The 20,970-nt window shown below is 48.7% G+C and overlaps 8 protein-coding genes across 8 annotated transcripts; 2 read left to right on the forward strand and 6 right to left on the reverse strand.

Annotated features, from left to right (window-relative positions):
• Positions 1 to 134: 134 nt before the first annotated feature.
• On the reverse strand, positions 135 to 1,215 carry N7446_005253 (uncharacterized protein; the record flags this gene model as incomplete). The annotated part of the gene is made up of 4 exons (XM_058514001.1): positions 135 to 239; positions 287 to 474; positions 546 to 645; positions 703 to 1,215. 4 exons carry the CDS (start codon positions 1,213 to 1,215, stop codon positions 135 to 137), a joined length of 906 nt encoding a protein of 301 aa, XP_058375330.1.
• Positions 1,216 to 1,725: 510 nt separating this feature from the next.
• N7446_005254 (PHD finger domain-containing protein) lies at positions 1,726 to 2,783 on the reverse strand (the record flags this gene model as incomplete). Its single annotated transcript, XM_058514002.1, has 2 exons — positions 1,726 to 1,975; positions 2,029 to 2,783. The coding sequence occupies 2 exons, from the start codon at positions 2,781 to 2,783 to the stop codon at positions 1,726 to 1,728; spliced, it is 1,005 nt and encodes a 334-aa protein (XP_058375331.1).
• A 1,280-nt stretch (positions 2,784 to 4,063) lies between these two features.
• N7446_005255 (uncharacterized protein) lies at positions 4,064 to 4,523 on the reverse strand (the record flags this gene model as incomplete). Its single annotated transcript, XM_058514003.1, has 2 exons — positions 4,064 to 4,233; positions 4,289 to 4,523. The coding sequence occupies 2 exons, from the start codon at positions 4,521 to 4,523 to the stop codon at positions 4,064 to 4,066; spliced, it is 405 nt and encodes a 134-aa protein (XP_058375332.1).
• Positions 4,524 to 4,783: 260 nt separating this feature from the next.
• N7446_005256 (uncharacterized protein) lies at positions 4,784 to 5,205 on the reverse strand (the record flags this gene model as incomplete). The annotated part of the gene is made up of 2 exons (XM_058514004.1): positions 4,784 to 5,146; positions 5,194 to 5,205. 2 exons carry the CDS (start codon positions 5,203 to 5,205, stop codon positions 4,784 to 4,786), a joined length of 375 nt encoding a protein of 124 aa, XP_058375333.1.
• Positions 5,206 to 6,927: 1,722 nt separating this feature from the next.
• N7446_005257 (uncharacterized protein) lies at positions 6,928 to 7,758 on the forward strand (the record flags this gene model as incomplete). Its single annotated transcript, XM_058514005.1, has 2 exons — positions 6,928 to 7,083; positions 7,144 to 7,758. The coding sequence occupies 2 exons, from the start codon at positions 6,928 to 6,930 to the stop codon at positions 7,756 to 7,758; spliced, it is 771 nt and encodes a 256-aa protein (XP_058375334.1).
• A 2,673-nt stretch (positions 7,759 to 10,431) lies between these two features.
• On the reverse strand, positions 10,432 to 11,023 carry N7446_005258 (uncharacterized protein; the record flags this gene model as incomplete). The annotated part of the gene is made up of 3 exons (XM_058514006.1): positions 10,432 to 10,612; positions 10,664 to 10,681; positions 10,737 to 11,023. 3 exons carry the CDS (start codon positions 11,021 to 11,023, stop codon positions 10,432 to 10,434), a joined length of 486 nt encoding a protein of 161 aa, XP_058375335.1.
• Positions 11,024 to 13,289: 2,266 nt separating this feature from the next.
• N7446_005259 (uncharacterized protein) lies at positions 13,290 to 14,005 on the reverse strand (the record flags this gene model as incomplete). Its single annotated transcript, XM_058514007.1, has 3 exons — positions 13,290 to 13,512; positions 13,648 to 13,753; positions 13,825 to 14,005. 3 exons carry the CDS (start codon positions 14,003 to 14,005, stop codon positions 13,290 to 13,292), a joined length of 510 nt encoding a protein of 169 aa, XP_058375336.1.
• Positions 14,006 to 17,361: 3,356 nt separating this feature from the next.
• On the forward strand, positions 17,362 to 20,278 carry N7446_005260 (uncharacterized protein; the record flags this gene model as incomplete). Its single annotated transcript, XM_058514008.1, has 4 exons — positions 17,362 to 17,847; positions 17,912 to 18,215; positions 18,293 to 20,141; positions 20,215 to 20,278. The coding sequence occupies 4 exons, from the start codon at positions 17,362 to 17,364 to the stop codon at positions 20,276 to 20,278; spliced, it is 2,703 nt and encodes a 900-aa protein (XP_058375337.1).
• Between the last annotated feature and the right edge of the window lie 692 nt (positions 20,279 to 20,970).

The following is a 20,970-nucleotide window of genomic DNA, read 5'->3' on the forward strand; positions in this document are numbered from 1 at the left end:
TCTCCTCAGATGGAGCTGCAAATTGCCCCCAATTTATGCACCATCTGCCGCAGAACGAACATTCCCGATTGTATTGTATCGCCAGCCAGCTGACAACAGGAACTGATGTCCTCCACAACAACGCATCACGACGTTCATATGCGCTTGAACGATTCTAGATTATGATAAGCAGTCTTATTGGCCGCGTTCACCAGCATCTTCAATTCGCCCTCATCCCCCGATTGCTCGAACGGTTTGCTCTGATTGGTCAGCAGGTGACTCGAAGGGCTTGGCGGTCAAGGCTTACGCGTAGTAGCGTCTCCGGTGAATTGCATCTCTTCAACTCGTCAGGCAGACTCTTTACTTCGGTACTCCATGGGTATTGCGAAGGATTCTTCATGATCAGTCTCTCCACCACCTCCGCCAAAGCAAACAGCTTCATTGTGGCTGCGTCCATCTCGGCTGCATCGATCTGGCAACTTTGTTCCACTCCCGCTGCCACATGGCCAATTGTCAGCATCTCATGCTCACGTGATCCCGCCAGTTATGCTCAGATATCCACTCACCGATCCTGACACCACCGAACTCCGTGAGTAACAAAGTGTCAGCACTCAAGGCGGCAAGTGCTCTCCCCTGGCCGCGCAGATATTGAATTCCTTCGAGGACCTATCGGGCATGAGCATCGTTTGGTTTTTCGTGTCGACCCTTGAGAGTAGTACGTACCGGCCGAACAATTGCAGTAATCTCCCCCTCCGTGATAGTGCACCTTGATGCGAGGATGTGACTCACCGAGAGCTCCACTGGCTCCCGGACCAGAAATACCTGCTCCTTCCAACAATAGCACGCTACCAGGCCTAGAAAGCTGGGGTGAGATATCTGGCTGATTGTTTCCAGCAATGGCTTGACGGATGAGGATTGCTTCAAAAGATGAATATTGACAAGTGTTGCTTTGCTTTCCCTGCGTCGGGCCAGAAAGACAGACTGTCCTTGGAAAATCACCACGATCGCCTCATACGTCTGCCAAGGGTCTCGAAAGACTGGCTGAATTGCCCGAACTTCGATTTGATCTTTCTGCAGCGGTGGAGGAGGCAGAGCCAGAGTAGAAGGGGTTATCGCTGGATCGGGCTGGGGCGTAGAAGACGGCGCAGAAGGACGAGGTGTTTTTTGCAAGGTGGCCAAATCGGGCGTTCCGTCAAGCCACAGATCCTGAGAGGGCTGGCGCTGGATTGGATCCATCTCGCAAGGAAACGTGTCGAGAATGCAGACTTGGTTCTAAAGTATCCAAGCAACGTCGTATTGCTCAATGCTAAATTAAGCAGTAGAAAATTAGTTTCCAGAGACATTGAGACAATCATTATGTTATAATGTTATAATGAGGTCGCAGAGATGGAAGGTTACGGCTGACTCTCTGCGGAAGCTTGACGCTGACCTTACGAGCGAGCATGGCTGTTTGTGTACACGGTTGTCCAACCTCACTTAGTGGTCAAGCGTTCAAGTTGCGGTTAGACATAAATCACGCGGTGGAGCCGGCCCTGCAACGGCCCAACCATGTTCGCTCATGCACTGCGCCGCAAACTCCAACCGGTTAATGTCATGCATCCTCGATTAGATTGAAGATCCGCTACTGTTTGTGTCTGCTCACGACGGTGCTGAATTCTGTGTATGTAGCCCCAGGACGAATCTCATGCGTTATACGAAACGATCTCGTGTATTCATCACTCAGCTCTCGTCTATCTGAAGCTTACGCTATGGTCGGAAGCGATCGGGAACCCGTCTCGATCGACGCGATCGACGAATAAGAGATGAGCTTGAGACCTGAAGACGGTCTGAACGCCGGGTAGGTGGGGTTGACCGATGCTGTGGAGGTGCTGTTGGAACACTTGTTTCTTCTACTAGTGTGTATGTGGCATCGAGAGGTGTTTCTGCTGTCGACTCGGCAGTAGTATTTTCAACGGCGGATGAGCGTAAGAGAGCGCTGAACGATCCATGACATCGACTGTATCTGTATTAGTGAATGAACCGGGTAGCAGAGGGTGATGGGATACGTACTGTGGCGGGCAAGAGGTGTTATTTCCCGGTAATCGATGGGCGAGCCATCCCTCCATACACCCCAAATGAACCACCCCCTTACATGTATCGCATTGTAACATGGCACATTCATCGCTATCTCCCTCGAGGCAAATTGAACACTTCTCACCATCTGGACAGGACTCTTGGCGAACGGCGTGAATCTGGAGGGAGTGTAGTCCACCGTATTCATTGTGAATGGATAGAATGGCCGGATCATCCGATGAAACATCCCAGTACACTCGATTCATTGCAAGCATGTCTGGTGTGACATCCCGACCAGGAGGCAGAGTCACATCTAGCCATGTGGTACCCCATGTTGGAGGAAACTCGTCTGGCTCCAAGGCAGTACTGGCTGTTTCCTGTTGCGCTCGGTCGATTTCTTCCCCGGTGATTTGTGAAACAGGTTGGCGCGGGGAATCTTGTGCATCGGTCTGATTACGCACGGCTGCATTGAACCATTGCTGTTTAATATCATCGTGCTGACGTGCTCGATGCCACTGTTTGCAGAGGAAGAAGGGTGCGATGTCGCTTAACTGGGAGTCGAGTGTAGAAAGATTGAATGGGCTTCGTGCAAGGTTGTTCAACTTGTGCCGACCTTCTTTCAAGGTCTCTTTCTTCACAATCAACTGGCAAGCATCCCCTTTCTTGGTAATGCCACAGCACGTCTTATTTTCCCTAAGGGGCCCCATCTGACAGATAGTCAAGGGGTCCCAAAGCCACTGGGAGTCTGACATCTTGAGCGTAGTACGTGGGTGAGAGGCGAGGAATGTATCAAGGCGGTGGTGGCGACTGAAAGACAAACTGCTAAAGAGTCATCTGAGCATTTATAGTAATCCTTCTCTGTTACCAGAATTTGTTATGCATGAGGTTGTGTAGTGACATGGGTGGCGATAATCAAAAGGTCCTTGGCTCGCAGGGCAGATGGTTGAGCTCCCAGAAGTACTCAGTCTCCTGGGACCTGAATATGTGTTCCTGGAAACCGGATGGGTGCTCCCAGGAACGGCATGGGTATTCCTGGGAGTTCAGGGACTCCCAGGAACCCATATTTGAGCCCCAGGAACCAGAGTTTCGTTCCTAGGTACTTAGCAGTCGTTTGCCGTTGGTAAAAGTGGACACCTGTTGGCTACATGTATGCTTACACAACGAACAAGGACGGCTTTTCTAGGAGAAACAAAAAGCGTTCAGCACGTGCAACGTATAAGCTTTGATTGTAGTGATGACCACCAAAACTCGATTGGGGTTTTCAATTCACTAGACGCTTGGACCGTCCGGTCGCACGAGCGATTCTACTGTGCGTTCGGAGCACTTTATTAATATAAAAGATGTGTCCCTGAAGACCAATGAGCCTCCTCACTTGCTCTGTTCAACATCTTCTTCCCTTTGATCTGCGTTGTACCTACTGCGCATCCTCTTGTACTATCCACCAATATGGACTGGAGCTCTGAATATCTTCAGTCGATCCTCGGCCAAATTATTGGCGACCCTACTCATCGTTTGGGGTGCCGATGGGTTGAAGACAACGGAGTATGTTGCAACAATCCTGTGTCCAAGGATTCGCGAAGAAACGGAGCGATATGCCTCAAGATGTTCCAAGATCTCCCTACCGGTCACCCACCTAAAACGAGACTCGCAGAGGCTGCAAGATACATGCTATGTCCAGAATGCAGGCGTCACTCTTCCCGACCCAGAAGGTGCGCCCAAAGATGGATGAAGCTGTTATATGCCCAAGCCAGTCAGACGGAGGAAACCACTCAAATCCAGAAGGATGGGCACCGGTCCCTTTCGCTGGCACAACGCTGGCCAACTAGTTTCTCTTACAAGATCGGCACAGACGGGTACATTTTGACGCCTAAATCCTGAAAATCGTCTCTTATACACCACAAGCAACTGACGCTAATCTTTCGACGAAGGACACAAACACAGTTTCAAGCAATCTGAAAGCCAGCAGTCGTTCCATCAGATGTAGGGGATCAAACAAAAATTTCATTACAACCATCTTGCCTGTTATATTTCATTATTTTTCAGCCAGCGCCCCCAGAAATGAACCAAACCCAATCATGAAATGCTCCTCTTCACTGACCCCTATCTTGCCTATTTGTCCCGCAGCCCTGCTTCCCACCAACAACTGGCCTGTTTGGTGGCATGTTGAGGAGCAGCCCCTTGCCTTCCCATCTTTATCCTCAGCTATATGTGATTTAGTATTGATGTAAGAGATAGTATCCACATTGAAAATACATACGGAGCTCATGGCTATCTGGATGTATCTTCTGTCTCTGGCATTCCTTAGAGAGCAACTCTGGCGATGGAGCTGCCGATCGTCGAATGCGTTCCCATTCAAGTGCAGCATCAAGAGTATCAGAAGTAGATTCCGCACGGGGTAGCGTGTTGGGGATGCTAGACTTGGAAAGATTGTCTCCCAGAATATGTTGAAGCTTCCGCGTCAGCTTCTGACAGAAAGTCAGTTGAATTTCCATAATCGGAATAAATGATATGTAATAAAAAGGTTCAAGGGAAGAAGTGCTGCAAACCGAACTAAGGGCAAGGCAGCACATATATATGCCATTGTAGAAACAAACGCGTTTCAAGTGCCAGAGCATACTAATATGATATATACATGTAATTATGACCGCTCTTGACGGGAACAAGCAGTAAAGCAATCCTGGTCGCTTCGAAAACAATGACCAATGTACATGAACAAGGAACGATGCACGGTGAACCATCGTTAAGCCATGACTTAGCTGCACTGTTCCGCAGGCCTTGCGCTACCACTCTCCGAGTCACCACCGGAATTCTCACCGCTATTGCCCAACTCGCGTGCTTCCAATTGTTTCAACAACACATCAAGCATTACCTTTGTTGACTCCGGCTCTTGTCCGGATTGGCTAGTACTGCGCTCCTTCAGCCAATGATCCACCACGCCTCCCAGTTTCTGGCTGAGTTCAAAGAAAATATCCGCTAGTCTGGATACATGCTCCAACTCCTCAGTAGCTTGCTTCTCGGCTGCCTTGGAAGCGCTCAGTTCCTGTTCAAGTTTGGACTGGGCTCGTTCTGCCCGGACCGCTCGACTGTCGAGTCTCGCGAGAATTCGGAGATATTCCTATCTTGGAATTAGAGACGGCTTCAGAAAGGGGTTTTTTTGCCTACCGAGGAATCCATTCTAACAAGTACAAGATAGGTGCTAAGTAACGAGCAGATGGGTTTGACGCAAGCAGCAGGAAGCTTACTCAAGCAACAGAGGATATTGTGGGTTTTTTATAGCTCTATGCCAATGGACAGCGTCCAGCTAGACACTTGGAGCTCCAATAGGCTTACGCTCCTTGAACGATCTCTTTGAGCTCTGTTGACCATATACGGTTAACCGGCCCGATTTTGAATTGTTGAAGAGAGCCCGAGGACTTCATTGTCTAAAGCAACAATGACCTCACCCAATACCTTTTGCATTGCACCAGACCGTGTCTCGGCCATTAAAATAGTGAAGAACATTGGTCTGCTATTGTACATTGTCAGTCCAATACCACATTTTCATTAGGAAACCCTTATGCAAGCCAAACTGATATCCCTTCCTCGGCTGACCGCGAGTAGATATTGTCTGCTCGGGAATGAAGTGAACCGCATCTTTGAAGGGAAAGAATAGTAAAACTAAGCCCGTTACGGACGGTCAACTGGGCCAGTGCCACATCTGACAGACTTAACGTGTGCCTCACAGTCGAGACTGAGCCAAGTCGCATACTCCGGTATATGAATTCTAATCACGTCGTAACCGAAATTACGCGACAGGGATAATCCGTGATACCTTACAATACATTCTTGCTATCTGGTTAAGTGGTGGCACTATTGAGTCGCGATCGATTGATTGGGTGGGGCAGCCTATGTGGCCCGCGATCAGACTTCCGGCGACCCAAGACCTAATTTCCACAGATCGCCCAAAATCCGTTTTTTACGAACGTGGATCTGTGCGTGATTTACTACTGTTGCCACATATTTTTACGGCATGTATCATATTCTAGATCAGGTCATTGGTGGACTGCTTGACGTACCTGTACAGAGTGAGTAATTTGAGACTTAATGAACATCTCATTACTAATCTGTTCCTGCTCGGCGCGATATGCGCTGCCTAATAGAGCCTTTTGAGTAATTAGCGGCGAGCAATACTTGCCAAAGTATGCCGTCTCTGGAACATGCTAAGCCAATTGGTTCCTGAAATTCACTTGTAAGACTGATTGCCATTCCGTTTATGTCTAAATGAGCTTTAGTTTCCCGCTGTCCAAATTAATCCCGATACGAAATGGTACGCCAATGAGACATGGGATAGGAGACTATAGATGCAACCCAAAGGCAAGGTAGATAATAACATACGCGTAAAGTGCGACTCAGGTACCTGGTGGAATTGTAAGCCCTGGCAAAGCTTGGGCCGTTTAAATGAGCCCATGGTCAGGTTTTGAGGATTATGTTTATTGAGGATGTGCACTTCGTCCCGAAATGTTCAACGCCTGACCGCAGAAAAGTCATACGCAACGAAAAGTGTTCATGGTTGAGACATCTACCGGTCAATTGATGGTTAGCGGTCCCCAGAGAGCATGAAAGGAAGAAGTGAACGGTCGATCTTCGCCCCTCAAATGTAACCATATCGTGAAACTACAAGATAACCGTTATTACGGCCGGTTGTCAACATGGACCAATGATCGGGCATTCGAACAGTCAACCTTACAATCCTGCGGCCCACATTGTCCGGCTGCGTGCTACCTCGTTCCGACCTGTTTTGCCTACTGGCTCGTACACTGGAGACCTATAAAAGCTCAGATGGCCTCCCCGAGCGGTCAAACTTGAAGAGTCAATACTTGTTGCCAAAAAATCCGTTTCACAGTGTTGACGCACGATATGCCTTCCCGAAGGACGGCAGGCCAAGCCCTCAACAGTACTGGTCAAGGCCGTTCTGAGTCACATGCCGCTCCCAAGCATACTATCCGCCCTCCTATCGCCGGTGATGATGATGCTTCGTCAGATACCCAAGGCGCACACATTTATACACCATTGGTATGTCCTGACATCACTGTCCCGTGAATGCAAGTATACTCAGCCCAATGTGGAATCCAGGTCACCTCGCCAATAGCAAAGACCCCGAAACGAAAGCACTGGAGGATTGTTCATCGACGATGCTTGCAGGTTTTCAAGGACGCTGATAAAGAGCGGGAGGAGCTCACACAATCCATACAGCAACTAGAGGAAGACAATGCCCAAGCCACGACAAAAGTTCGCCATCTGAGTGACAAAGATGACCGGAATCTGGCCAAGATTCAAGAGCTTGAGTTTCAAGTATCTAGTCTGAAACAACAACTTCAGTTTGCACAGGCTTGTTGCACGACCGGTGATAATGTGCTGCCCATACTATTGGAGGTCAGCAGCTATTTTCAATATGCGCAGAACCAGCTCGAGAAGAAGATAGAGGCAGAGAAGAATGCAGAGAAAAACAAGTCTGCATTTGCTGGCTTACCTACATCTGATGTGCTACAAGGCTCGTGGCCAGTCAATAACGGGCAGATGGGCTCGTTTGGTACCAACTCGCTCCCAAACTATCCACTACCCAATACCCTTTCGTCGACCAATCAGCAAGCGCCGATCCAATACAGCCAGCAACCTCTCCAGCAAGTACCGGTCCAGTTCAGCCAGCAACCTCTCCAGCAAGCTAGCCAATACATAGCACAATTGTGAAGAGAAAGCGTCTGCTATCATGACGGAGTCCCGGAGTTCTTCACGTAGCCAGTTGGAACATGGATTAGCAATAACATCATCCGCGCAGTGCGCCTACGTAGTACATCAACTAGACATAAAACATCCAATGTTCGATGCATCAGTCCGAAAAAGTCGTAGACGGATGAAAATAACTGCCTAGAATATCCCGAGTCTAGCGGAACGACAAGGGAAAAAATTACATGGGTATTTCCCGCCACTATGATTATACGGTCATATCATTTCCTTAGATCGCGGATCACGTAGATCGAGTTTGTAAAATTCTACTCCATTTGATACCATGCCGTCAACGGGCCTTCACCGCAGATCAAGGTGATTCGATTTAGGAATGTCTAAGCGAGAATGATAGTTTCGGGTGACGCAATTGAAACCGTAGATATGCCTGCCCATTATCCGAGATTGCACTAGCCCGGCTGTAGGCTTAAACCCAAAATAGCACTTCTCTATAATACCCTTGTCTTTGGTACTCTGTTGGGCTAGCGCCTTGTTTCAATTACGGGAAAGTCTGTCGAATGGCGGCTATACGACTGTTTTGACGCGTTTCTATCAGGTAGTGCAATCGTAATGCCGATGGCTGGTCTTTCGACTTAAGCTAGGCTGGGTCTAGTGTCTGAGTCACGGAACACAAGGTATGGCGCACAGTCCGTGTGCCCCGATCTCACTGATCTACCGCTACCTTGCCAACTTGGAATCTATTAAGCAGTCTCAAACAACTTGGTCCAAACTGACTCCAAGTCTGTCATTGCGCTTGCAAATATATGGGCCGATCAGAGTCGATGATTGGGCAGGAGCTTTGCATCGCACCGGTCGCGCGTGCCGGCCGGTCCAGGCTAAATCCGAAATCAGCGTCAGATCTCAGAAATCCTCGTATCCACCTAAAGGATCCGCAAATCGTCCTTTTGCAGCCGATGGTGAGAGAGTCACGCAAAATGTGGGATCTTGGGGAGCTTGTGTGGATTCATTTCGGTTGAGGGATGCTACTGTGTGGAGCTATAGCAGCCCGTTATGTTGAATACGTGTATATGGTGATTTAGAGTTGTTTAGTTGATTGCGGACGAGCGGGTTCAAGAAGGAATTCCTCTTAGTACGTGACTGACTGCCTGACGTAGAACAAATGATGCAATCTTGGCCCCTAAATTCAGGGGAAAGGGTGAAACCGGGGCTCGATCTGCCGTATGGTGGAGCACATAGTACTTTCCCGGGCAAGCCGTAACGCAGTCTAGACGCATCTTTTCCAAGTGCAAAGAGTGCACAGAAGATGTTCGCCGCAATCCGGGATCAAAAACCGGGGTAATTGACATGCGACAGCACTTCAGACTGAATTGAACCACGCTGTTTTCGTCAGGCCAAGTAGCCCTCAATTCCTTGGACGCTACCCATGGATCGTCCTCAACATAAGGGGTGAGATTAGGATGGCACTAAGGGATGAAAGGACGGCTGCGAAATTGGGTTTGGGTTGAGGCTTATAGGTACGCGTGCACGTCTCCGTAAATAAGCCTGGTGACTTCTCTTTTAGAGTCACTTCTTTCTGACCACATTTGGACTAGTGCCACATTGCGCCAAAAAGGGGAAAAATGGAAGCGATGCGGGCCGTGGACGGCCCTAGTCGGCACGGAACGCGACCTTTCAGGTCTCATGGCATGCATTTGCGCACAGTCAGTCCATGCGACATGATCTTCTGGATCTACCACAGACACACTGACTTCATCCATCAGCTTTCAGCCTTAGCTGTAAAAGGGGTGTTATTTTGTTGATTGCGCCAAAGTATTTGGAATTCAAGCCTGGCCTAGCGGAGAAACCTCGGCAGGCGTGGCTCAAGTGATAATTAATTCTATACTAAAAGTAGTGCGGACATGGGTACCTGTATGATTTTCCTTGTGTAGGTTGTAGATCCCGTGCGAATCAAGCTTTTCCCAAGAGAAGAGCTAGTCCCTTTTGGGCTCGGGTGCATATTGATCAGGGGTCCGCCTCGGGGCTGAGATAGCTCTAAAACCCCGTAACGGCCATATACTCATCACAGCGCAAGCGAGATGGGACTGACGGCGACGCGGATAAATCCTATGCAAACAACAGGCGAGATTCGTCGGAGCGTTGCGGTACGAAAAGGGGAGTAAGTGACAATGGTCCCCGCGTTAAAAGTTTGATGACAGACGCGCTCTGATTCGCCGTATACCGCCGCGACATTGAGGCTCGCGGACATAATTGACTGGACATGATTGGCTGATTGATGAAAATGATAAAATTACCCCTCGTGCATGGAACTGCAGGGAACGGTGGATACGCTAAAGAAAATGGCTCATATTAGTTCGATCCGGGCACGACAGAGCTTTCCCCGGACAAATCGTAGAGCTTTCCTACCGTCTAGACTGATCCGGGAATGTCTAAAATCAGCATTGTGGTTTTGATTCATCTGCCCGTAATTGTTCGCAATGAATGCAGGACCGAATTCGCCCTCACGATAATAAATCGATATAATAGTACGTCACGAATGGGTTTCTAGCGCGGAACTTGGCTGAGGGCGGCATGTGACCTTCTGTATAACGCCAGGAGAAGGCCAAAGAATTTCCTCACATGGAGACAAAATCCTTACTATTTCGTTTCGGGACTTTATGTACGATGTTGACTGACATTCTCTCACTGCTTTTGACGCTTCGAACCCACGGTCTCTCGGTCTATGACTGCATCCCTGCTCGATAAAACCTCCACTTGCTTCCTCAATGCAGCCACTTCTTTTCTCAACGTGTCCATGGCACCAAACTTTCGCTGCATTTTCTGATTCCATAGAACCTGGCCCGTGAGCGAGTCTGCGTTAGATCTGAAGCGGGTCAGCGTGGGGATTCTGGTTTTATCTCCAAGCGAACCTTACTGCACCCGTACATCCAATCTAATTCGAGCCGTTAGAATGCGATATCTCACAGTAAGGGTAGCTTCAGACTCACTCTGTCATACATTCTATCATTCTTTCCATCGACTCTGTGAGATACTCAGGGTTCAGGGACTTCACAGATCTGACTCCTCCCAAGGGCCGCTCTTTGACCCGTTCCTTTGCCCTTTGTCCCTGAGTCTCCTCTCCATCACTGCATTCATCCAGGAAGGTAGCCTTGCCATCATCGTCAGATCCATCGGTCTGAGAATACCAATCGTCGTCCTCAGAGCCGACGATTGAAGTGGGGGGACTCCCAGTATTTTTTGGCTCCGGTGAGCCTGATGAAAGCAATCGAGTCATTCGGTCTATATATCGCTGCGAACCGCCATGAGCCTTAGTTCTCTGAATACCCATTTCTACGGTATTGAAGTAGGTCAGGCAGAGGGTTTGGGGAAAAACTGTGAGGCGAGAAACGGGGGATAGTAAGAATAAAAGGGTTTGCTCCTTTATAGATCCAAAGTGAAAGGTGACCAGTACCCCAGCAAGTATAGCAATAAGTACCTGAGCGCAGTATCTCCGATATTATTAGAATAATGAATTAATCCATTTCCGCAGGGGGCCCTCTTTTTGTCAAATCTCCGAGTATACCTCAAAGAGGGAAAAAAAAAAAAAAAAAAAAAAAAAGGGAAGGGATTCTCATCAGGTGTCATGGCCGTTGAATATGGCCTATGCTTTCCCCAAGTCTCACGCCCCACCAGATGCAAATTTATCGTTATATTTTATATTTTATTGTTCTCTTTTATCTTCCTTTTATCCTACTAGATTTTATTCATATACTATTGTTCCTTTAAACTTTCTCGTTCATATTAAAACTAATATTCATTTCGTATATTTATTATTTTATCCTGGAAGACTTCACTTTACACGCAGATCATCGTGAAAAGCCATAGCCTATTTGGAAGAGGCCTGTGCCCATGACCGAAATTACAACCGAAATATGACTGGACCTGATAATTATTCCCAAGGCGACAATTGACCACGGACATCGACCGTTTTCTCAACCGGTGAAGTATAGTGAAAGACCACCACGTTGACCTCACAAAACTGCAGGCTACCTCCGCCAATTTGAACAGCCTACGAAATTGCTGGGCGGCAACATTCTACAACTCTATTCGCTTTCGCAGTCACCGTTCTCCCTCGGCATCAGAAGCCAAAGACCGACCCCGAGGATGCATCTAAGGGAGACCAATAGGGTATTGTACGATAAGCCCACAACCACCGTTGAGACCGTAATTCAACAAGGCCGCTGTGGAGCTTTCCCATCCTTGATAAACCTGTAACCGCCGAAATTCGACCGAATTCCTTTCACAATTCTTATTGCATCTGATCTTTGCAATAACTCTTCTTTCACTGCCGTCCTTGTTCAGTGGTCGTCACCAAGATGTCTAGAACTAAGTTTCCTAAACCCGACAAAATCGCCTGGTCTTCATGGGAAAAAAGCAACCTGATTTTCTGGCTGCATCAGCACCGAGGGATGTCTTGGAAGGAAAGATCCAGGGCATACTTCAGGCAGTTCGGCGTGGAACGGACGGGCGAGGCATTGAGATGCAAACAGAACTACCTCTTACGGAACCTTCAATCCATGCAGGAAAGTGTGTCTGAGACCTCAAGCTCGGGGGCACTTCCGCCACGAGTCCGACACATAGAAGCTCGGGGATCTTGCTTGCCGTCTCTTCCAATCTTCGCACCTAGAGGCTCCCGCAGAAAAACTCGCGATTTGATCCATGCTCTGGAGCAGCTGGCCATTTCAGAACGCCGCCGCTTGACAGATGACTCGGCCAGTGCAAACGAGAGACTACCAGGTAAGATATAATGGCAGCTTTGGCGATGGGCCAGGAGAGCTAATGGTTCGATAGGTTCTACGATCCGACTGCCACATACTCTGAGATCCAATTCCTCGCGACGTGTTTCATACCTCCGGAAATTTGTACGTCGTATGGTAGCTGCTACGAAGGGGTCACGGAAAGTTGCGATCTTGTGATCCTCAACACTTAATCCTTCTGCATACAACTCAATGACATAACCCTATCCACCTGGCACGCTTCAATGTATTTGTCTAATAATATTGACAATGAGGTCCTGGCTTTTCACGGGAGGGCCAGTTTGAGACAAATCTACGGTGCACTACGCTGGTCGTGGAAGAAAACGTAGCGTGATTCCCATGCTGTCCCAAGTACGGCATATCTGAACCTAGACATAGTTGCTAACCCATGGCGTAGCGTTACGACGGGATATATCGCTAGTCCATGTACAACAATGATATTACTTCTAGTATCCGCCGCGCACAGGGCACCAGCAGCTCCATGGTTCACATTGGCAGAGCCCCGCTGTCCATGTACTTCCCGTCCTTCCCGAAGTAAATGACTGTTAGGGAAAGTGCTTTGAGGAATAATTGTGCACTCTTTAGCAGCTAGCTTTACCGCCAGCGGCGGCAGTTTTCTTACCTTGGCTGGTAACAAGGTTGCCATTAGGCTGGGGGAAACCTGAACAGATAATATATTCAAAGAGCTGTCGCTAACCATAAATTGAACGTGGGACTTGTCTAGAGCAGCGTCTTTCTACCGTTTCATTTCTCCGAGTAATGAGCGCCATTGAGCATTGCCCGTTTCTTGCGCGCTCGGTTTTCCTGAAAGGTAGAAACCTGCCTACTCTTGCACAGCCCATCTAAACGGGCTTTCATGTTCTCCACTGTTTCCTCTAATTCCTGGATCCTCTCTTTGAGAGCTGTGGTTTCTCTCAGTAATGTCCTGTTTTCGGTCAATACGTCGGCGAAGCCATCCTGTGTAATGCTATTGATAAAGTGTTCAATTTTCCTTTCCATTCTGGTTAGCATGTTGATTATTTCGCTGGGAAAGCAGACTCCGACTCCAGCAAGGTACCGGAGCAGGGATCTGCCAGATCATGAAGAAAGCTGTGGAACTCACTTGACGCGCTCGTGAAGGCTGCCAATAGCAAGGTCAGCACAATAAAGCCAGCCACCTGCATGGTAAGAGCTCACTCTGGGGTTTGCTGGGTCGACCGCGAAGGATCCTGTGCTGCAGTGAACTTCAATTCAGCCACCATTCATCTCGCCCGTGGGCCTTGACCGCAAATGATAGTACCTTTCTCATCCTTTGGAAGGGCTGTAAGATCAGGGGTTTCTTTGAGTCGGCGCTGCTCTTGCATAAGACGAGACGTCATACTTGTTGGTTTTTGCTGTTCCTCTCGACACAGCAAGCTTGAGAATCGTGCTTCGTAACCACCTGGTTGCCTCCCTGACCGCAGGATTTGCGTGGACGACATTGAAAGAATGAGACAAAATTGGAAGAGCGTCCAGGATAGTTCAGAAAAGAGAGCAGGAGGTTGGCGAAAGGGGGAACGTGGGTGGAAGGATGCGCGATTTCATGCTTGTGGTGGATCACGTTACTGCAGGCATTCTAGGCATCCGGCGCGGCAAAAAGAGATAGCAGAAATAATAATAACAATAATAATAAAAAAGGCAGAGCTGGATGATTTTCGATTCTCATGCTGGCCGTTCGTTATTTTAGTTGCCATAGGGTAGCTTGGGTAAAGGGCGAATTAACAGGAATCGGGGTAACACGCCATTGCGAGGTAATTCAACACAACTTGCAAAATTGCCGTACATAGCAAGTTCACTTCGAGATAGCCATTTGACTATGACTTCTTAGATTATCGAAGATGTTGAAATATGATGGCGGTCAAACGGCCGGTTTCGTGAACCGCATTTGATTCGCACGGCCCCGCCCCAAATCTGAATCAATGGTTGTCCTGCGGTCTCAGGATCCGCCCATCACGAAGTTAGCTGACCACACTGTGAAGACCACCCAGTACAATGTATGTGCGAACGACAAAGTATGCCGCAACCGATCTAATTTACCTCATACACTGAGTACCTCATCATCTGAGGTGCGGGTATGGCATTCCCGCGAGGCTGGGTGTTGCGTTAATGGTATTTGTCAAGTGCCGTAGTGGGAATAGATAAAAGAGCGATATGCACCCATGATCGGAGAGTAGGAGCAGGCTTCCTGCCCTCCCTCATTGCCATGAGCCCCGTGAGGTAAATGTTGTGCTCCCTCATTGCCACATGAGGTAAAATGTGTGCTCTCCCTCATTGCCCTGAGCCCCGTGAGGCGTATTTTGTGCTCCCTCATTGCCCTGAGCCCCGTGAGGTAAATGTTGTGCTCCCTCATTGCCACATGAGGTAAAATGTGTGCTCTCCCTCATTGCCACATGAGGTAAAATGTGTGCTCTCCCTCATTGCCCTGAGCCCCGTGAGGTGTATCTTGTGCTCCCTCATTGCCCTGAGCCCCGTGAGGTAAATGTTGTGCTCCCTCATTGCCACATGAGGTAAAATGTGTGCTCTCCCTCATTGCCCTGAGCCCCGTGAGGTAAATGTTGTGCTCCCTCATTGCCACATGAGGTAAAATGTGTGCTCTCCCTCATTGCCCTGAGCCCCGTGAGGCGTATTTTGTGCTCCCTCATTGCCCTGAGCCCCGTGAGGTAAATGTTGTGCTCCCTCATTGCCACATGAGGTAAAATGTGTGCTCTCCCTCATTGCCCTGAGCCCCGTGAGGTGTATCTTGTGCTCCCTCATTGCCCTGAGCCCCGTGAGGTAAATGTTGTGCTCCCTCATTGCCACATGAGGTAAAATGTGTGCTCTCCCTCATTGCCCTGAGCCCCGTGAGGTGTATCTTGTGCTCCCTCATTGCCCTGAGCCCCGTGAGGTAAATGTTGTGCTCCCTCATTGCCACGTGAGGTAAAATGTGTGCTCTCCCTCATTGCCCTGAGCCCCGTGAGGTGTATCTTGTGCTCCCTCATTGCCCTGAGCCCCGTGAGGTAAATGTTGTGCTCCCTCATTGCCACATGAGGTAAAATGTGTGCTCTCCCTCATTGCCCTGAGCCCCGTGAGGTGTATCTTGTGCTCCCTCATTGCCCTGAGCCCCGTGAGGTAAATGTTGTGCTCCCTCATTGCCACGTGAGGTAAAATGTGTGCTCTCCCTCATTGCCCTGAGCCCCGTGAGGTGTATCTTGTGCTCCCCCTGACGACGTGCAGCACCTCTCCGTGGTGCTAGGGACCAGTACTCGGTGATCATACGATATCGAGGAAGCTAAGACTTGCACAAATCTATTTACTATCTCGTCACTCTTGATATGCGCACGCCATCGCATCTTGGGCTTTACTCTGTGTATCCAGAAAATGAATCTCTTATATCCTAGACGTATAGCGTGTAGTTCAACGAATGTTCTGAAATAATCTTTGATTATCCAATATTGCCTTTGCCAATGTGGCATTTGGTTGTCTTAATATTAAATTTAATAGTGTTACTGTACTTATAGAGAAAGAAGCTCTTAAGAAGGACATGTCCCCACGAGATGTGGTGTATGCCAAGTCAGCTCAACGCATAGATAAAGATTGGTAGGTAGATTGCGATCTTGATTCTAGCAAAAGGGTGGTTAGCACAGCGGTTAAGCAGAGCGGTTAAGCAAGGTGGTTCAACTAAGTGGTTAAACAGAACGGTTAAGCAGAGCGGTTAAGCAGAGCGGTTAAGCAGAGCGGTTAAGCAGAGCGGTTAAGCAGAGCGGTTAAGCAAAAGTGTTAAACAGAGCGGTCGGGTGGAGTGGTCAAGAACAACGGTCAAGATCTGAACTAGCGATAAATTACTAACCCGGTCATAGCGTAGAAAAAGAAGAGACATTGCCCGGTACATGTAGGAATGCTGTCATTGCGACAAGCTTTCATTCATATCCCGCGGAAACCTGCGGTATGCAGTTCTTCTTCATTCTCAAGGATTCGCGACCAAATTGTACGGGTTAACAAAGCACGCAGTCAAACCGGAGAGGACCGTGGGATTATCCGGCTCTGGCGATCAACCGCACGGGCTTGTCTCACACGCATGAACCATGGAATAAATAACGGAATCAGCCGCTGATATGATCTGCAACTTCTGTATCCAAATGCGGCCGTCACTGCCGCATGAAAATTCGGATTTTCACTATCACATTTAGCGGTCACGTAGTTTCCTATTGGCTATGCTCTGTATTTATCCCGGTTTGATTTGAACCGAAAGCACAACGGGTAGTTGGGGGCGGACCCATTGTCTCGATTCCCCGCCCAATCAGAAATTTCCCACGCCCCTCTCCGAGATGGAGGCAAGATCACGGAAGAAAATCACCTGCATTAAAATTTATACGTTGATAATGGTTTGGACGCAGTACGAGTATTGTACTCCGCTTCAAACGGGTCAGATCCGGATTCGTGCTTCCCACAAAGAGTAAACTTTACTCCGGCCAGAGCATCAATGTTAGAACACAAGAATATGAAGTACCAGTCACTGTAGCTTGAACGCGATCCGCAGAGCGGAAAGAAAAATCCAAATCAATATGATGGTCATACACATTCCAGCGGGCGAATGGAAAGCTATCTCGGGGTCAACACACGTGATGTCAACGAACAGACTTATAAGTAGCGCTGTCGGGACCTCTGCTTAGCACCTTGAACCTCGCAGTCTCCTTTTCATAAACCGGTGTCACATTGCCCATGTTTGTCCTCGAATAAACGGCGGTCGTCGGTATTTATTCTTATCTTACGTACCCACCGGTTTCTAGCTAATTTTTCTTCAAATCGAGTAACGTTCGAGATGGACTCCAACGCTGCCACTGTTGAAGGCACTGGCCATAACGTTAGAGAAAATGACTGCTTGCTGAACAGTCTACCAGAAATGAAAAGCGTGTATTATGAGCATTTCAAGCCTTTTCAAGACAAGCTGTCTTCGGTACTTCAGCACTCGCGGTCATATTTCACGGCACTGGCGGAGCGAGAGAGCTTTGCTGCATTTCTGAGTGTTCCCCTTATAAGTGACGTCCTAGTGAAGACAATCGAAGGGATGTTTGAGACACCAAAACCGCGTGTGCTTCAGCCACAGAACGACGAAGCCAGTGCCAATATCAATTGGTTGGACGTTGTCAAGGAAAAGAATTATCAGGCCGAATATAAAGGGAATGGAAATTACCATTTCCATATGCTGGACCGGGGGGTGATTGTCCAGTTGTCTGCTTTCCAGCACAACATGATCCTTTCAGGATTACCCCGGAAGCTTGTCCAACCTTGGTCATATGAAAAGGACGTGCAGACAGAACTAAGCACCTTGGCGCTGGCAGCCGAAATGACATCACTCGAGAACCATCTAGCGTCGGAAGGTAAGCCAACCCGAGCATTATCCTAATTCTTTTCACTCGCTTACATCACCCGCAGTGATCAAAGTCAATAACACTGTGCTTGAAGAGATACTGAGAAGACATCGAGATCTCCGCCACCGCCCGGAGCCAAACCAGAGATCGGCGGGCTCTCCCTTTCCCCTGGAATCTGCCGAAGAGCCAGCCCACTTGACGCCAACGCAGGTTGAAGCGAGTTCACTCGATGAGAATGCTATCGAGACTCAAGGAACTTCCTTGCAAGCCAGTGGTTCAATACAGGGTGCTGGAACACGGAACTGTAAGTAATGCACATGAGAAACGTGGCATTAAAATTGAAGAGATTGAAGAAATGTACTAACCATTGGAATGTATCAGTCGCTAAAAACAGGGCTTGGCCTCCAGAAGTATTGAAGCGGCTTCCTATATGGTTCGAAGACCAAGTAAGGAAGAACCTGTCACAGGAAGAGATCGCCCAAAATTTTCACCAAACATTCAAGCAAAAACGGACTTTCCATGCTATTGAGGCAAGAGTGTATTTCTTAACAGGGAAGAGTCCTTTCCGGAAGCGCAGTAAGAGGACTTCGCGCAAAGAACCTGTGTCTTTGACACCTCGCTCCTCCCCACCGCTTTCTCAACCCTTTGAAGTGGACTTGACCCAACAATTGATCTCGAGGTCGAACATCGAGGTTCACGCGTTACGTCTAGCCCCAAACTTGCTACCCTACCTGAATTCTGACGACTGCGAGGATGGAAGCCTTTACGCTCTTTATGATGTTCAACCGGTTGACCCTGAATCAGAATCCAGCGGCCCCCATGCGGTACCTGAAGAGGATGCTGCAAATCAAACGTCAAGCTGCCGGTACTCATCTCAAGGGCATGAAGTTCCGTCAGGTACAAGTCAAAATGAATGGCGAGTTCAAGGAAGCCCTCAGGCTGGAGAACCGCCTAAAACCCATCCGGTGTTCTCAGATGTGGTGTCCGAGAGTCAGCCAAGGAATGATAATTCAATCAATGTCCTCGCCACAACATCAGGGACGGTTGATTCCTACTTTCCGCGAGACTCTCCCTTAGGATCCCCTCGGACATCAGGGACGGTTGATTCCTACTTTCCGCAAGTCTCTCCCTTAGGATCCCCTCGGACATCAGGGACTGTTGATTCCTACTTTCCGCGAGTCTCTCCCTTAGGATCCCCTCGGACATCAGAACCTATCCAATCTCCTATTCGGCATCACTCTGACGGCGATACCACACTTGAAGAGCTGGGCCAAACGCTTATCCATGGTACTGAGTCCAGTGCAATGCACGTGGAACAAATAGACACGGCGCATAACAGTCAACCATCTGGGAGAGTTTCTCCGCAATTTTCACCATGTGGAACTTCATTGGCTGGAGGTTCAGCAAACGAGGGTTCCAATCATGAAAGCCACCCAGAGAGCGGACTCGGTGCATTGACTGTTCCCAGGGCATTAACGCTCTTCCAAGTTCCGGAACCAAGCTCCACTGATAAAGCGACTGAGCACCACTCTCAGAACTGCGGAAGGGATGGGTCAACCACCGATACCTCTGGAAATTTGGGTGAAGAGGAATTGACCATAAGATATCTTCATGAAAAATCTCGAGCGCAGGCGGAGAGTTCTCATCGCTCATGGATTGCTAAGGACCTGGAACGTTTATCAGGGTGGCTCATGAAACGGAAAAGCCTACGAAAGGAAAGACTTGAAGTTGAGTTTGTGAGAGACTTTGGACACTACCGAACTTCCTCTGCCATCCGTGCAGCTTGCCGCAAAAAGCGAAAGGCAGATTCTCGCCAAAAGGATGTAACACATCAACTAGCTCCGGTTGCCCCTGCCGTTCTCGATACTATGCCGGTATCACGATCACCCAACGCCATCATTGACACTCCGAGCTTGGACCCATCCCATACAATAACAGTACTGAGCAATGATAGCACTACATCCAAGCATCCGCTGTTAGAGCGACCTCGATCGCCACAGCTTCATCACCAGCCGCAGGTTCAAGACAACACAGAAAGACTTTCTCAAAGCAGTCCTTTACTATTGAATGAGGATGAGGAAGCAGTGGCTCAAATTCCACTGGCTGTTGTTGCCTCCGAACCAGCTTCTGGACAGATGTTGCTTTCAAGTTCTCCTGAGAATGTCCAAGATACCCCCGCGTTGGGAAATCGTTGCCATCGAGTTGACATCACGCCAAACCCTCTGGCCAGGTTCACAGCAATCAATGGCGGTAACTTCCAACCCACCGATCCAAATATAAGCGAAATTACCCCGCTTGTTCAGATGGAGTCCAACGAGCAAGACACTCTACCTGATGGGCAAGGAAGCCGACGAGTATCAAAAGTAAAGTCTGTCGAGCGGAGAGGAGATGACCAAAATATGTCACAGGAAAAAGGGTCCCACAGTAAGCTCTCTTCTAATGCAGTGTCCGGCATAGTCACTTGGCACTTTGAAGCGTACCACATCTGTGTCATCAGATCTTTTCTTCCCATTTTTTCCTTTTCTGTCTATGTTTCCCACACTGACAGTTTTCATTCGCACTTGCAGGTGGAAGAGGACGCCTTAACCAGCCTATCTCTGAGTACACACAGGCAGGTTCGCATTACTCAAGACTGTCTACCGGAACACCCGAAGGAGCTCAAAACCAGCAGTCAGTCTCTAATGGTACTTCGAACGCCGACATTCCAGAACAGGAAATGCACCCAAACTTGCAGAACACGTCGCAGCCTCAAGTGCGAGATATCAACATCCCACCAACACACATCCTCCAGCACAGAAATATATTAATCCAAAATAGCCCGTTCAACGTCCAAGTTTCAAACCGTCGACCATCCCATCTCTGCACGCCAGATTCACAATCTAGGATTTCTCAAACGAGCGGTGTATCAGGGAGGGCTCACACAGGCGGTTCGTTCATAATCTATACTCGTGGCCCCCGCAGTCCTGACATGTAGTCCGAAGCAGTTGTTCCAATATCAGTCTCATCATCCTTCCAGAGCAGCCCTACGAGTCTTCCTCACTATCCCCTTCATGAATTGC

This window comes from Penicillium canescens (genome assembly GCF_028828765.1).
Source record: "Penicillium canescens strain IBT 15451 chromosome Unknown utg000003l_segment0_segment0, whole genome shotgun sequence".
NCBI classification, from domain to species: Eukaryota; Fungi; Ascomycota; class Eurotiomycetes; order Eurotiales; family Aspergillaceae; genus Penicillium; species Penicillium canescens.